We start from the raw sequence: 17,440 nt of genomic DNA, 5'->3' as shown, positions 1-17,440 counted from the left end.
CTTCAGGTGGTTAAACATAGGTTCCATCTGCCTGCACATTATTCAAGGAGGATCAGGCAGCTCTCCCGGCGTTTCAGACAGCAATTCTCCTTCCATCAGTATTACTGAAAGACTGATTGGTTGTCCATCCTACTGACACTGATCACAATTTGCTCTCACAGAAAATAATGCAGTTCAAATGAAGAGATTTAAAAACTTGACCATGGGATGTGGGTGTCACTGGCAAGACTATTATTTATTACTCATTCTTATAAAATGGAGTGGTTTGTTAGGCTGTTCCAGAGTCAGCCACATTGCTGTGGATCTGGACTCTCACATACCAGGCTAGGAAACATGACACATTTCCTTCCCCAAAATATTAATGAGATTAGACTCTTTTTTTTTAAAAAATACAACAATCCAGCTGCTACTGATACAAGTTTTTAAATTCTGGTTCAGGCACACACACTATGGGTAGTAACTTGGCCACAAAAAGGCTGTTGAATGTGTTGTGACATTCAATCCTCTTTATTTATAAAAGTATTGAAATACAGTACAGCATGGACTCTGAACTGGAGGCAGCGAGTTACACAGTAACGTTTGCAGTAAGATCAAACCCGTGAAAGCTCGCTCTACCGCTGACGTCACGCACACATGCTCACACCTGCTAAAGACATCAGTATATACATTCAAATGGGAAGATGATTACTATAACACTATTCATACAGGCTTCTGCTATATTTCCAACATGTGAATCATTTTTAGAGCTACAAGGACATTTAACAGAGGCCGTGATATTGTTCTGTAAAGTTAGGAAGTTTCTGAGTACCCTTTTCGAAGGTTTCCATCCCATTTCCCTTCGACACAACAATTACCCAGCAACATACACACAGTCAGGATATTGGCACAACACTGAACCCTTGTCCTCAGTACTATAAAAAAGGTAACCCCACACTGCTGCAGACTTACCAATCCTCCTTGTAGCGATGCAGTTGGAGGGACAGGTCTAGGTGATGACCTTGGTGGGTTACTGTGATTTTAAAAAAAAGCATAGAATTAATCAATTTTCAATCTCAAGGGCAATTGCATTTCCAAAAGTGACAACAGCCAGCTTCAAGCAAGAACTCAGTGTCACACAAATGCCAGGCAATGACCATCTCCAACAAGAGAGAATCTAACCATTGCCCCTTGAATATCAATGGCATTACCATCTTTGAATCCCCACCATCAATATCCTAAGGGTTACCATTGACCAGTAACTCATCCCCTGACTCCCCAAAGCCAGCCTACTTTCTACTAGGCACACGTCAAAAGTGTGACAGAATATTTGTCACTTGCCTGGATGGGTGCAGCTCCAACACTAGAAGCTTAATACCATCCAGGACAAAGCAGCCCACTTGATTAGCACACCATCCACAAACATTCATTCCCTCCATCACCAAACTGCAGTGGTAGCTGTGTGTACCATCTGCAAGATGCACTGCATCTTGTAAACGAGAGAATAAATAACCTTTATTTTAAGCTCACAAAAACTTGCTGCTGAATTATTTGAATATACAAACAGCTCTTTCCATACAAAAGATACTGATTGCAGGTAGTAAGAGAGCAGATAGTGACAGCTGAACTGGGGGATGTGCGGAGTGCAAGGGATAGCACCATAAGACCAATAAAATTTAATAGTCTACTTGTCATGTGCAAATATTTTAACTCTGTATGGCCTCTGAAAAACCATCCTATGATCCAGCAAACACAATCACATACAGAACTCTCTCAACAATGATGGCTGAATTTGAAAAGATGCTGGAAGCACCCCATTGCTAACCACATACTTGATGATCTAATTGTACGGTGGAACAGCATATACAACATCCCCACTATCCAAGGAAGAATGGGCAGCAAGGAATTTTAAAAAAGTGGACAGAAACCATTCCACGATACTGGGAACACCATTCAGTAGCCAGGTAAAACAAAAGGATGATATTAGGTTAAGCCTATCAGCTACTGGGAAATGACGTATGGCATGGAGTATCTGTGGAATGAGAAGCACAAGTAGCCACCAGCATTTTAAATCTTTTAAGTTCCCCAACAGTTTGCGAAGAATCAACACCTTAAATGCAAGTGGAAAAATTGCATTTATATATAGTGCTTTTCACAACCAGACGTCTCAAAGAACTTTACAGCCATGAAGCACTTTTTGTTGAAATGTAATCACTGTTTGCCTTGCCACAGCAAACTCCAACGAACAGCAACGTGACAATGACTGGATCTTGTTTTGGTGATGCTGATGGGAGAGATAAATATTGGCTGGGACACCAGAGATAATGCCCCTGTTCTTGTTCAAAATCGTGCCATGGGATCTTCTACATCCACACAAGCATCAGTTTAACATCTCACCTGAAAGACAGCACCTCCAACAGTGCAACACTCTCTCAGTACTGCACAGGAGTGTCAGCCTTGATTTTTTGTATTCAAGCACTGGCGTGGAACCCAGAATCTTGACACTCGAGAGGTGAGAAAATGTTTCCAACTGAGCTACAGCTGATGCAGAATGTGGTAAAACATCCCAACACATTTCAAAAGAGTGGTGTCAAAATCTGATATAGAGCCATATCAGGAAATATTAAAGAGGTCTTAAAAGGAGAGAGGGTTTGAGAGGTAATTCCACAGTTTAAGAGCCTATGATGGAGCAATTAAAATTGGGGATCTGAAGTGGTCAGAATGAGCAGCATTGAGATCCTAAGATTGTGGGGCTGGAGGTGGTCACAGAGATTGAAACAAGACAAATTTAGACCTGACCCATTTTACATTACGTTGGTAATGGAAGCAATAGTATGTAAATACATCCAGCTCATTTTCAGGCACTTGCTTCAGTTGATTATTTGGGGGAAAGGTAGTGGCGCAGTGGTATTTTCACTGGACTAGTAACCTAGAGATCCAGAGTAATGCTCTGGGGATTTGAGTTCAAATCTCACCCTGGCAAATGGTGAATTCAATAAAAAGAAATCTAGAATTAAAAGTCTAATGAAGACCATCAAACCATCGCAGATTGTTGTAAAAACCCATCTGGTTCACTAATATCCTTTAGGGAAGGAAATCTGCCACCCTTGACTGGTCTACCCGACATATGACCCCAGACCCACAGCAATGTGGTTTCTCTTAAGTGTCCTCTAAAATGGCCTAGCAAGTCATTCATTTCACGGGCAATCAGGGATGGGTAATAAATGTTGGCCCACCCAGCAACGCCCACATCCCATAAATGTATTTTAAAAATTAGAAGCTCAGAGGCATGTTATTGGGCAGTTCCCACAGTCAGGTAATGGTGGGGACTGCAAACAGCAAGAGCAAAGAGAAACGACAAACAAGGCAGTCATTCCGATTTTGAATGCTCTTTCCAGGGAGGAGGGAAAACAAATGAATGGCTCACAGCATCACTGTAGTTAGACAAGCGGGTAGTTGCTACAGATGTAATCTGTTAACTAACAAATGGCTCACAGCATCACTATACAGTTAGACAAGCGGGTAGCTACAGATGTAATCTGTTAACTAAGCCATGCACAAACAACCGTTTCCTGCAAGAAAGGAACATAGGAATGAGACTCTGCCATTCAGCCCCTCAAGTCTATTCTGCATTCAATTAGATCATGGATGATTGGCATCTCAATTCCATTTATCTGCTTTCATTCCATAATATCTACACCTAAATAAAAATTAATCAATTCCAGTCACTTCAGCGTGTGGTCTGTTGACTGTACCTGTTATAATGTGGGTAGGCCGATGTATTCAGTCCATTTGGCCGATTGTTAGATGGCTCTTTGCTTGTAGATGGCATCACACTGGATTTTGAAGTCCCCTGAGCTCTCACAATGGCTGCATTACTTTAAAAAAAACCCGTTAAAATGACACTGTAAAAGCAGCCATTTGAGATTACTCTGCACCACAGTAACTTCATTGCAGTGTTAATCATAGAAATCATAGAAACCCTACAGTGCAGAAGGAGGCCATTCGGCCCATCGAGTCTGCACCGACCACAATCCCACCCAGGCCCTACCCGCACATACTTACCCGCTAATCCCACTAACCTACGCATCTCAGGACTCTAAGGGGCAATTTTTAACCTGGCCAATCAACCTAACCCGCACATCTTTGGACTGTGGGAGGAAACCGGAGCACCCGGAGGAAACCCACGCAGACACGAAGAGAATGTGCAAACTCCACACAGACAGTGACCCGAGCCGGGAATCGAACCCAGGACCCTGGAGCTATGAAGCAGCAGTGCTAACCACTGTGCTACCGTGCCGCCCATTAATGTCAGCCTAGTTGTGACTAATAAATATCTAATAAACACAAAGCTGTCGCTAGTCCTGCTTTAATTACATTTGGAATCCTTGTTCGGAGTCAGGGTATAAAGGTTAGATTCATCCCACACAACTAAAGTAACAAGGAATGACTGTCATTTCTTGACCTAGCAGTAATCACTGTGGATCGGGACGCACATTTAACAAAATAGGGGCGGCACGGTGGCACAGAGCTTGGCACTGCTGCATCACAGCACCAGGGACCCGGGTTCGATTCCGGCCTTGGGTGACTGTGTGGAGCTGCAGATTATGGGTTTCGTCTGGGTGCTCCGGTTTCCTCCCACAGTCCAAGAGATGTGCAGGTTCGGTTGATTGGCCATGCTAAATTGCCCCTTCGGGTCAGGGGGATTAGCAGGATAAATAAGTGGGGTTATGGGGATGGGGCCTGGGTGGGATTCCGATCAGTGCAGACGCGGTGGGCCAAATGGCCTCTTTCTGTAATGTAGGGAATCTATGAAAATTGCAGACCGAATTATGGAATTCAATGCTGGAGGCCTGCAGCTTGAACACATTTCATACAAGATATTCATGTCTAAAAGCCTACAAAAGGTTCAGGGAGCTAGGTAATGTTAGAAATCTAGAAGAGTATACGACTAGTAGGAAGGAACTTAAGAGGGAAATTAGAAGAGCAAGAAGGGGCCATGAGAAGGCCTTGGCAGACAGGATAAAGGAAAACCCCAAGGCATTCTACAAGTATGTTAAGAGCAAGAAGATAAGATGTGAAGGAGTAGGACCTATCAAATGTGACGGTGGGAAAGTCTGTATAGAACCGGTAGAAATAGCAGAGGTACTCAATGAATACTTTACTTCAGTATTCACAGTGGAAAAGGATCTTGGTAGTTGCAGTGCAGACTTGCAGTGGATTGAGAAGATTGAGCATGTGGACATTAGGAAAGAGGATGTGTTGGAGCTTTTGAAAAGCATCAAGTTAGATAAATCACCAGGACCGGATGAGCTGTACCCCAGGTTACTGTGGGAGGCGAGGGAAGAGATTGCTGAGCCTCTGGCGATGATCTTTGCATCATCAATGGAGATGGGAGAGGTTCCGAAGGATTGGATGATTGCAGATGTGGTTCCATTATTCAAGAAAGGGAGAAGGGATAGCCCGGGAAATTATAGACCAGTGAGTCTAACCTCAGTAGTTGGTAAGTTGATGGAGAAGATCCTGAGAGGCAGGATTTATGAACATCTGGAGAGGAATAGTATGATCGGAAATAGCCAGCACGGCTTTGTCCAAGGCCGATCATGCCTTACGAGCCTAATTGAATTTTTTGAAGATGTAACTAGACACATAGACGAGGGAAGAGAGGTAGATGTAGTTTATATGGATTTCAGCAAGGCGTTTGATAAGGTGCCCCATGCAAGGCTTATTGAGAAAGTGAAGGGGCATGGGATACAAGGGGACATTGCCTTGTGGATTCAGAACTGGCTTGCCCACAGAAGGCAAAGAGTGGTTGTAGATGGGTCTTTTTCAGCATGGAGGTCGGTCACCAGTGGAGTGCCTCAGGGATCTGTTCTGGGACCCTTGCTCTTTGTGACTTTTATAAATGACCTAGATGAGGAAGTGGAAGGATGGGTTGGCAAGTTTGTTGATGACACAAAGGTTGGTGGTGTTATGGATAGTGTAGAGGGATGTCAGCAGTTGCAACGAGACATAGATAAGATGCAAGACTGGGCGGAGAAGTGGCAGATGGACTTCAACCCAGGTAAGTGTGTGGTGGTTCATTTTGGCACGTCGAATAGGATGAAAGAATATAATATTAAGGGTAAGACGCTTGGCAGTGTGGAAGATCAGAAGGATCTTAGGGTCCGGGTTCATTGGACGCTCAAAGCAGCGTCGCAGGTAGAGGCTGTGGTTAAGAGGGCGTATGGAATACTGGCCTTCATCAATAGAGGAATTGAGTTTAGAAATCGGGAGATAATGCTGCAGCTGTATAGGACCCTGGTCAGTCCCCACCTGGAGTACTGTGACCAGTTCTGGTCGCCTCATTACAGAAAGGATGTGGAAGCCATAGAAAGGGGGCAGAGGAGATTTACAAGGATGTTGCCTGGATTAGGTGGCATGCCTTATGAGGATAGGTTGAGAGAGCTAGGTCTTTTCTCCTCGGAGAAACGAAGGATGAGAGGTGACCTGACAGAGGTGTATAAGATGTTGAGAGGTATTGATAGCGTGGATTCGCAGAGGCTTTTACCCAGGGCTGAAATGGTTGCCACAAGAGGTCACAGGTTTAGGGTGCTGGGGAGTAGGTACAGAGGAGATGTTAGAGGTAGGTTTTTCACTCAGAGGGTGGTGGGTGCGTGGAATCGGCTGCCGGTAGTGGTGGTGGAGGTGGATTCGATAGGGTCTTTTAAGAGACTTTTGGATAAGTTCATGGAAGTTAGTAAGATAGAGGGTTATAGGTAAGCCTAGTAGGTAGGGACATGTTCGGCGCAACTTGTGGGCCAAAGGGCCTGCTTGTGCTGTAGCTTTTCTATGTTCTATATTCACATCATACTAAAAAGTTTGAGCTCTCAGAATCAGATATTTCAGCACAACTGGAAACCATTTAAATCCTGTATAAAATTTCAGGTCCTTCTCAGGATCATTTCACACTATCCCATTTTTTCCTGCTTCCTTTCACGTTGTTTAACTAATTATTCAGTACCTTTTGGAAAGCAATAATCGCTTTGGCATTGTTCGTGAGCAACAAAACATGGGTTTCTGGAGCAGTCCATGGCAAACAATGGATGCCAACAGCCAGCATTTTCTGTACACAAACAAAATGTTCTTGCTCCAGCACAGCTGTGTTTTAAGATAATACACTAATTCAATTTATAGACCCAGCCTGGAACCAAGCACTAAAATGCCCAAAAGGAAAGCTAGGTTTTAAAAATCTATCTACAGCTTTTCAGCCTTGTGTCTGGATTGGCTGAACTGCAGCTAAAATAGTGTCATTTCTGAGGGCAAGGCCTTACCACCAAATAAGATCAATGGAACCATTGAACCGACCCATAACCTGACTCACTAGCAAAGTCCAGGAGGAAAGGCTCAGAATGGGAGATGATAACAAACCTGGCAGCGTCATGCAGCACATCTAAAAGACAAGATCACAATTCAATGAGATAAGGGATAGAAAAAATTCCTCTCCATTTGGGTGCACAATAGATGTCACTTCACAGGGTTACTAGTACTCCGGTTATTGCCTTTCTCCATTGAAGCACAATATTGTGAAGAGAGCTGCTTTAGATGTCCTTACCCAGCTTTGGAGAGATGTTGTCCATCAGCCTTGCATTCGTGATCCAAGGGATGCCTGTGCTTTAAGCAGAAGTTTAAGTGACATTGGTCACACATCACTTTGATCATCTCTTTCTGTTTGCATCCGGTCTTTGAACACTTGTTTGTAAAAATCTGAAAAACATTTGAGATGACAATTTAGAGTAGACGCTCACTGTTGCTACCCAAGTACACAGCTGCTCCTTCATGAAAGAAAACAGGCCGCAGTAGCCATCACCTAAAGCCAGTGTGCTGAAAATAGACAACAGTGCCCTTTCCTTGACAGCATATGGAGATTAATCCAGGACGCAGAGAATTCTGATTTGAGATTTGGAGAATAAAAGCCTCTTAAGTGCACAGTCAGTTCTGATGTTCAAAAACCTAACACCATCAGAACTACTTAACTCTCTAATAAACTGGAAGGGAGAAGCAAGGTCAACCCATTTTACTTTCTTTTTCCCTCTTAACTTGGGGTGATGGGGGATGAGTTACGTCCAGCTTTTATTTGGATAACCCCTCCCCTGAGCAGATGACTTACACCCATCTATCAATATACCTCTTGAGGGAAGAAGCTGTAAATTTGGGGAAAGTAATTGTTCCCTGCCTCCATGGCTGTTGCGAGAGATCAGAGTTGGGTGATGTGAGAAAGAGAGAGCAGGTGTGAATCATAGCAGCAAAGCCTTAGTCACGGTATACTGGCTTATCACAGACATGTCTCATCAGCAGGTGACTCACCTACAGTGGACTTGACAATTAGGTTTGATCCTGTCCTCAATCAATATCCACATACTACCGGATAGTAATCAGGAGCAGTGATGCTCCTTGTCCGAAGCCCCAGCATACCCTGTTGTAAAGCTTGTGTTCATGAACAAAGTTAGCTACAAAATTAAGTAAAACGATGAAGAACTGGCATTTAAATAGCACCTTTGGCGACCTCAGGTCATCCAAAAGCATCTTATGTCGTGAAAGACACTAGAAATGCTTCACAGTGAAGCACTAAGTACAGTCACTGTTGTAATGCAGAAAATGTGGCTGCCAACCTTTACACTGAAGGTCCTATAAACAGCAATCAGATTAATGACCAAACAATCTTTTAATTTTCATTAGAAGTCATTTGATATAGTGTCATGGGATGTCTTACATCTAGACGAACATCTCGCCAAGGCCATCCCCACACCCCCACTTCTTGCCTTCAAACAACCGCACAACCTCAAACAGACCATTGTCCGCAGCAAACTACACAGCCTTCAGGAGAACAGTGACCAAGACACCACACAACCCTGCCACAGCAACCTCTGCAAGACGTGCCGGATCATCGACACAGATGCCATCATCTCACGTGAGAACACCATCCACCAGGTACACGGTACATACTCTTGCAACTCGGCCAACGTTGTCTACCTGATACGCTGCAAGAAAGGATGTCCCGAGGCATGGTACATTGGGGAAACTATGCAGACGCTGCGACAACGGTGAATGAACACCGCTCGACAATCACCAGGCAAGACTGTTCTCTTCCTGTTGGGGAGCACTTCAGCGGTCACGGGCATTCGGCCTCTGATATTCGGGTAAGCGTTCTCCAAGGCGGCCTTCGCGACACACGACAGCGCAGAGTCGCTGAGCAGAAACTGATAGCCAAGTTCCGCACACACGCGGACGGCCTCAACCGGGATATTGGGTTCATGTCACACTATTTGTAACGCCCACAGTTGCGTGGACCTGCAGAGTTTCACTGGCTGTCTTGTCTGGAGAAAATACACATCTTTTTAGCCTGTCTTGATGCTCTCTCCACTCCCATTGTTTTGTTTCTTAAAGACTTGATTAGTTGTAAGTATTCGCATTCCAACCATTATTCATGTAAATTGAGTCTGTGTCTTTATAAGCTCGGTTTGTGAACAGAATTCCCACTCACCTGAAGAAGGGGCTTAGAGCTTCGAAAGCTTGTGTGGCTTTTGCTACCAAATAAACCTGTTGGACTTTAACCTGGTGTTGTTAAACTTCTTACTGTGTTTACATCTATCTGACAGGATTGGCAGGACCTCACTCTGGCACCTCAGCCAAAGGGCAGCAACTCGAACAGTGCAGAATTCTCTCAGTGCACTCCACTAACATGTTAACCCAGATTGTGCGCTCAGGTCTCTGAAGTGGGACAGGCTGACTGAGCCACAGTTCATAACTTACAGATGCACCAGTCAAGCTCACCTATGAATCTTAGAATCCCTACAGCGCAGAAAGAGGCCATTCCGCCCATCGAGTCTACACCGACCACAATCCCACCCAGGCCCTACCCCCATATCCCTACATATTTACCCACTAATCCCTCTAACCTACGCATCCCAGGACACTAAGGGCAATTTTTTTTTTAAGCTTGGCCAATCAACCTAACCTGCACATCTTTGGACTGTGGGAGGAAACCGGAGCACCCGGAGGAAACCCACGCAGACACGAGGAGAATGTGCAAACTCCACACAGACAGTGACCCAAGCCGGGAATCGAACCCAGGTCCCTGGAGCTGTGAAGCAGCAGTGCTAACCACTGTGCTACCGTGCCGCCCCAGAATGGCAACTTCAGCACGATATTGGATGACGAACATCATGGCATTGTACTTCAGAACGATACAGGATAAGGAAAGGGAAAGAAAGGTTAAAGATGGTTAAACTCAATCTGATAAATGTAGACGGCCTTACCTTGCGCTTTTTTTGGGCAGGGTCAGATTTACATTCTCTGTCTATATGTTCACCAACCCGAATGTCTGGCATTTCTCCCCTTCTGACAGGAACTGGCGTGTTACACAGCGGACACACGGGCACCTGCACGTCCTGAAGATAATCAAGTAACATTAAATATAGTTCAACAAACGGCTGCCCTTAAAATCACACATGACCTGTAGCCATATACTAATGTTCCTTCATGGTCACTGGGTCAAAATTCCTGAATTAATGCCATTATGGGAGCATGGGATGATGAAACATCTTGCTCATGTGCATCATAATCCTCCCTCACTTTACAGCCGTACATGCCCCATTCCCTTGAAAACAATTTCTGCAGAAGACAAGAAAACGCATACGGCAGCTTGGTCTGCAGTAGCAGATCATAAGTAAACCAAAAACCTCAGAAATTGGATGCAGATAATTCCTGACCCCGGGTGCTATCTTTTGTTTGAAGTAGACAGGCTCAGATTTGGTTGTGATGCCTTCCACAGTCAGATAATTCCACAGTCACCCTTTATACAAGGTGCCAGAGTGCTACTGGGACCCATGAAAGGAAACTGCAGTAGCAGTCAGACCCTTCAAGTGAAGGGAAGTGAAACGGGAGAAAAATGAGCAGGAAACTTTTGCAGATAATTTGTCCTGTATTTTCTGAACATATTCCAGAGGGAGTTATTGGGAAATGTCAGACCTCAAACTAAACCTGATAAGAGATTTAAAAAAGCTCCACTGACATTGATGGACACACCAAAGCGCACGCATAAGAATGGCATAAAAACCTTTTTATAGGAGGATGTACACTTGTGCTGTGCATAGCTGATGTGGTCCTTGCAGAAGATCTGCGAACATGCATCACACTTCATGGGTAGAAAATCTGAAAGGGACAAGAGGGACTTTAGCAGAGCAAAAATGGCACCAGAAGTGGTGGATTTAGCACATAAAACTGTTATTGAAATGCAACCTTAATCGTAATAAAACATCCCAATGCCCTTCACATGAACATAATCAGGCTCAGTGTCAGTTTTTTGCCTGAGGAGAGAATAAGGCAAGTGACTAAAATCTAGGTCAAAGAGGCACGTTTTAAACTGTGCCTTAGAGGAGTAGGGAGATTGAGCGAGGGAATTCCAGAGCTATGAGTCTAGATAGTTGAAGTCACATGCGGCTATAGTGGGGCAAAGGAAGCACTGGATGCACAAGAGTCCAGAGTTAAAGAAGCAGAGTGCTTTTGGAGCTAGTCAGCTGGAGGTGCTTACGCAAAAAGCGAGGATCAAGGCCATGGAGGAATATGATTGCAAGGGTAATCTTTCAACAGGGCATTGGCGAACCAGGAGCTAATGTAGGTCAGTGAGCACAACCTGCAGAATGGGAGGCCAGACATTGGAATTATGGAGTATGGGGTAATAAAAGCATGGAGGAGAGTTTCAACACCAGTTAAGCTGAGGTAAGTGATGCGAGAAGTGGATTTTGACAGTCTTTGTCATAGAGAGGATATGAAGTCAGGAACTCAGCGCAGGGTCAAAAAAGGATGCAATTACAAACAGTCTGGATCAGTCTAAAACAACAGTAGAAGGGTAGGACCATAAACTTGCTCAGTGAATGGGAGATAATGCAACAAGCTGCATTTGTTATAGAGAATAAGAACATAGCTGCATTGGAGGCAGAACAGCAAAAGTTCATCAAGTTGAGCCCTAGAATGAGGGGGTTATTCTATGAGAAGCAGAGCAAACTAGGTTTATATTCTCTGGAGTTTGAAAGAATGGGAGGTGATGTCATTGAAACATACAGGTCTCTGAATGGGCTTTATGAGGTAGACACAGAGGTTGCTTTCTGGTGGCAGGGATCTGGGGGCATAGTCTCAGGATAGGGCTGAGATGAGGAGAAATTTCTTTACATCAAAGAGATGTGAATCTTTGGAATTCTCTACTCCAGTGGGTTGTGGATGTTCCATCATTGAAAATATTTAAGGATAAGCTGGTTTTTGGTCTCTCAAGGAATCAATGGTTATGGGGAGTGGGTGAGAAAGTGAAGTTGAAGTCGAAGATCAGCCCTGATCATAATGAATGGTACAGCAGGCTGCATGCTCTACTGCTGTTCTTATTTCTTATAGTATGTAGAATGAACAATAGGCAGTGGCAGAGCGCTGCAGGGAAAGAGCAGGAAAAGAGAAGATTAAGGACAGACATCAGGAATGCCAAAAAAGAAAACTTTTTAAAAACTTGAACTGAATAGCTTTCCGCCTTCTCTTCTGCAAACAAAATACAACACAAATATTTGAAAGATAATATTTTGATGAGTTTTCACTCTTACCCAGCCTTTTGCAGGAATTTTCAGAACAGTGTTTCCCCAAGTCAGGGAACTCCATTTTAGGACATGTATTCTCGCAGTATTGTCACTCAGACACTGGGGTGTCCAAATCTGACTTTGCCGCTCTTGTTACCTGTTACAGCACGAGAGTTTAATTATTTGAAGTTCCACACACATTGTAAAGAGACAGCTCAACAGTGTTGGCAGGCAGTACATTTAGCACAAGGCGATCGAGGTAGTGTGAACAAAGAACAAAGAACAGTACAGCATAGGAACAGGCCCTTCGGCCCTCCAAGCCTGTGCCGCTCCTTGGTCCAACTAGACCAATCGTTTGTATCCCTCCATTCCCAGGCTGCTCATGTGACTATCCAGGTAAGTCTTAAACGATGTCAGCGTGCCTGCCTCCACCACCCTACTTGGCAGCGCATTCCAGGCCCCCACCACCCTCTGTGTAAAAAACATCCCTCTAATTTCTGAGTTATACTTCGCCCCTCTCACCTTGAGCCCGTGACCCCTCGTGAACGTCACTTCTGATCTGGGAAAAAGCTTCCCACCGTTCACCCTATCTATCCCCTTCATAATCTTGTACACCTCTATTAGATCTCCCCTCATTCTCCGTCTTTCCAGGGAGAACAACCCCAGTTTACCCAATCTCTCCTCATAGCTAAGACCCTCCATACCAGGCAACATCCTGGTAAACCTTCTCTGCACTCTCTCTAACGCCTCCACGTCCTTCTGGTAGTGCGGCGACCAGAACTGGACGCAGTACTCCAAATATGGCCTAACCAGCGTTCTATACAGCTGCATCATCAGACTCCAGCTTTTATACTCTATACCCCGTCCTATAAAGGCAAGCATACCATATGCCTTCTTCACCACCTTCTCCACCTGTGTTGCCACCTTCAAGGATTTGTGGACTTGCACACCTAGGTCCCTCTGTGTTTCTATACTCCTGATAACTCTGCCATTTATTGTATAACTCCTCCCTACATTATTTCTTCCAAAATGCATCACTTCGCATTTACCCGGATTAAACTCCATCTGCCACCTCTCCACCCAATTTTCCAGTCTATCTATATCCTGCTGTATTGCCCGACAATGCTCTTCACTATCCGCAAGTCCAACGCAAGATGTGCATTCACATCTTGCGTTGGAACAAATGACAAAAGGGAAAAGGGCTGGTGGGGTTGAGGGTAGCAATCGAGTAGGGAGAGGTGACTGAAAGTTTGGCTGGAGAGGTTTTAAAGACGGCCAAGGAAGGAAGTTCCATATAGGCAGGCGAGATGGGACACAGGGTGAGAGAGTGTTACAGGAACATAGAGCAAACAGATCAGAGTGAAAGGCATGGGAGGAGACAAGTCCAGCAAATGTAGCAGAGAGTAAGGGGTGGGGGATGTATGGCTATGAGTAAGTTTGTAGAAGAGAATTTAAAATTGATGGAAGAACTGATATTCACTTACAAGTTTCCCACACCACGAGGCAAGACCTGGAGTGCTTACTTTTACTCCTAAAGACATGGACTAAGTTTAAGTTTATTTATTAGTGTCACAGGTAGGCTTACATTAACATTGCAATGAAGCTACTGTGAAAATCCCCTAAATCGTCATTGTCAGTTTAATGGATTATAAAATCTTAAATTCTTCTGTTGGGTGTTTTCATTGGATGTTGAAATTCAGGGGAGAGTGTCACAATTCAATAAATGAGTAGAGGTGTACGTTAACATTCCTAAAAAGATAGAAACTCAAAAACAGGAGAAACAATAAATATCAATCTTACAGCTGTTGTATTAATAACACTGCAGCAATTCAGAATGCAACAGCGTACACCATAGGGTGGGAGGGCAGAGTCACATACGCTCTCACCATCTGAAGGTCCCAATCATCAGAGCCACCAGCTCACAGTGGTACACTTCAACAAGAGAAATCATGCATATCTCCTTAACAGCCTGTTCCATTAGAGCAGTTCCCTCGCCCCCTTAGTCAGGACAACGGGGAATATGTACTGCATGTGGAACCTGAGGCATTAATATTGCAAGTGGTTTTTTTTCTGAAGGAGTTTAGCAATACCTGTCCTGTAAAAGCCACCCACTTATATAGCTAGACATTGGGGCTGACATGTGAAAAATGTCTTAGTGGGAATCATGGTACTTTCCTGTCTAACATTTATTTTATTCTTATACTGCAAGACAGTCTCAAGTGTTCCCTTCCACTTCACAACAACTGCAAAGGGTCATTGCTGACAACTACCGAGTTGGCACGGGTAATTTCTCCCAGTACCCAGGGAGCGTGCCTGTAAAAACTATGTGCAGCAAATATGATCCATTGGTCTACAATGGGAGTCACTCCACTACAGCTGCTCAGCCCCGTCTTAGCCAAATACACAACCAATCAATCCACTGGGCATTTGTGCTGCCAGAGGCAACAGTCAAAAACCCTTTTTGCTGATGCTCGTAATGAGTTTACCGTCAAAAACGTGTAGCAGCCAGTGGCAAACCACAAGAGCAAACTGCATCAGTTTGATTAATTTTAATTTAGTTGCCTTAATTAAGATAAAGGATCAGCTCATCTTCAAGCAAAAAAAACGGGAGCCAGGTTTAAAATTTCCACCATCAGAACTGATACCATAAAGTTACCGATTTCTTTTAAACTTTATAAAATTGTCCCTCTAAACCACATCTCACGCACGTGTGTTCAAAGAGTTAACCGTAGCATCAATTACCGTGTACAGTTTCAGGACGAATCACCTTCTCGCTGACTGGGTCTTACTGTCCTGCATATGGGTTGAAGCAAGCTCACTTTTGACTGCATTGAGGCGAGAATTGGGCAGGAGATAACATTTGGGTGTGCTGCAGGATATATCTCAAGGTGTGGGATTGACCGTTTCAGAACTCAAACGCAGAACTTGATCCGCACTCAAACTGTTTGGAACAGTTTACAGTGCCAGCATTAGAGATATAGGGCAGCCATCTGAGTCAAGATCAAATATCTCTACGAATCAAGTTGACTGGATAACATGATAAATATAGTCCCCTGTGATGCTAATCATATTTCACTGACAGCCACTGTAGATTCTGCAGCAGTTGCTGCAAGTTGTAAACTAATTTAAATGATTCCCAGTGGTTGAAGTGAGTCATGGCACCAAGCCACATGGCTACAAACGTGATCTAAATAAGCTGGCAGCTGGGGTACAATCAGCACCCTGGGCTGGAGAACAGGAGGGGAGAGGGCAGGGAGCGCAAGCCAGCATTGCATTGTTACTGTAAAGGGCATGTGCAAGACCTGGCTCAGGCTTGGCTGCAACATCCTTGCTCAACATCCTGTCAAGAGTTCTTCATCTAGGCCAGTGACGGGCAACCTAGGTAGCGAGTAGGCCGCAGGAGTGGCCCACCTTCATCTCAGTGGGCCGCACAATTGAAAATCGGGCATGCTCACTAACCATAGCTCCATGAATAAGATTAAATACACCTGATACATGCCAAAAGTTTCATAATGAGTTACAGAAAATGTTTAATCATTTATATATTAGTGGTTAGCACTGCTGCCTCATAGCTCCAGGGACCTGGGTTTGATTCCCAGCTTGGGTCACTGTCTGTGTGGAGTTTGCACGTTCTCCTTGTGTCTACGTGGGTTTCCTCCAGGTGCTCCAGTTTCCTCCCACAGTCCAAAGATGTGCAGGTTAGGTGTACTGGCCATGCTATATTTGACCCTTAGTGCCCTGGGATGCGTAGGTTAGAGGTATTAGCTGCTGAAATTCATTTGTTACCTCCTAGACTTGACTGGTCCAACACACTGCCTGCCTCCTACGTTCTACTCTCTGTAAATTGTGGCTGGCCCGGACTCTGCTGCCCATGTCCTTATTTGCATCAAATCCCTGCTTCCCCCATCATCCCGACACCCACTGATCTATTTTGGATCTCAGCCAAGCAATTTCTTGGGCGGCATGGTGGCACAGTGGGGGTAAATAGATGGGATTACAGGGATAGGGCCTGGGTGGGATTGCTGTTGGTGCAGACTCGATGGGCTGAATGGCCTCCTTCTGCACTGTAGGGATTCTATGATATTAATAGAACTATCAACTTCAAATGGTCAAAAACAAAAAGATCTACGCTTTGATTGGGCGCAAAGGGAGTTCACGGCTCTTACCATCAGTGTTGTATGCGATCAGCACACACCTCCCTTCACAAACCTTCCTTGCTGTGCCAGTAGGGAAAAGTACTATGTGGATGAAAACCAGCGGAATCTGGCATCCCTGCATGTGGTCAACAAAATGCGTCGTGGGCCGCACTCCGTACCCTGATGGGCCACATGTGGCCCACCACTGATCTCGGCTCTCACGCGAGCAGTGAGCGCTTGGGAAAGACACCGGAGGTCAAACCAGACCCACACAACCATCCTTGTTAGCATCGGAGATTAGGTTTTAAAGTTTGTTTTGTTTGCTGGGAAAATAAATTGAAATTGCATGTGATTGGGCCAGTGGCAACTAAACTTTCAACTTAAAGCATGTTTACAGCAGCTCTGTGGAGGAATACCAGTGGAGCGTGTGATGGAAACACCAGTGGGAATAAAAACAAGTGTTGACAAAACATGTTTACTGGAGACTACAACTAAACTCAATGTAGCCAGCAAGTGTGGCATTAAACTGGATTAGCAGTAACTGTGGATGTATTCAGTAACAATGTTTTTGCTCCCCAGTCTGTTACACTGCCAAATTTCATCTTACCAATGTCAAACTTCTCCATACTCAAGATATGGAAATGTCACTCAAACAGAGCCACGTAACCCTCATGTGGTTCTATGTCACACTTTTCTTCATCATACTACTGTGAAACTCATTGGGATGTT

At 44.5% G+C, this 17,440-nt stretch overlaps 1 protein-coding gene across 3 annotated transcripts in view; it reads right to left on the bottom strand.

Moving 5' to 3' along the window:
* Positions 1–17,440, bottom strand: part of zfand2a (zinc finger, AN1-type domain 2A) — a 34,875-nt gene that overhangs the window by 8,917 nt on the left and 8,518 nt on the right. The window contains exons 1-7 of one of the 3 annotated variants that reach the window (XM_078240198.1): positions 15,318–15,495; positions 12,603–12,732; positions 11,075–11,169; positions 10,275–10,406; positions 7,571–7,722; positions 3,732–3,854; positions 949–1,009 (exon numbers count right to left, since the gene is read on the bottom strand). In XM_078240198.1, coding sequence (XP_078096324.1) covers positions 949–1,009; positions 3,732–3,854; positions 7,571–7,722; positions 10,275–10,406; positions 11,075–11,169; positions 12,603–12,657 — 618 coding nt within the window. In that variant the 5' untranslated portion in view covers positions 12,658–12,732; positions 15,318–15,495. Of the gene's footprint in view, positions 1–948; positions 1,010–3,731; positions 3,855–7,570; positions 7,723–10,274; positions 10,407–11,074; positions 11,170–12,602; positions 12,733–15,317; positions 15,496–17,440 lie in introns of those variants that run through there. The other 2 variants (XM_078240197.1, XM_078240199.1) reach the window with 2 other exon arrangements.

The sequence above is a fragment of the Mustelus asterias genome, chromosome 23, assembly GCF_964213995.1.
Source record: "Mustelus asterias chromosome 23, sMusAst1.hap1.1, whole genome shotgun sequence".
NCBI lineage: Eukaryota > Metazoa > Chordata > Chondrichthyes > Carcharhiniformes > Triakidae > Mustelus > Mustelus asterias.
This window is presented reverse-complemented; position numbering and strand designations above follow the sequence as displayed.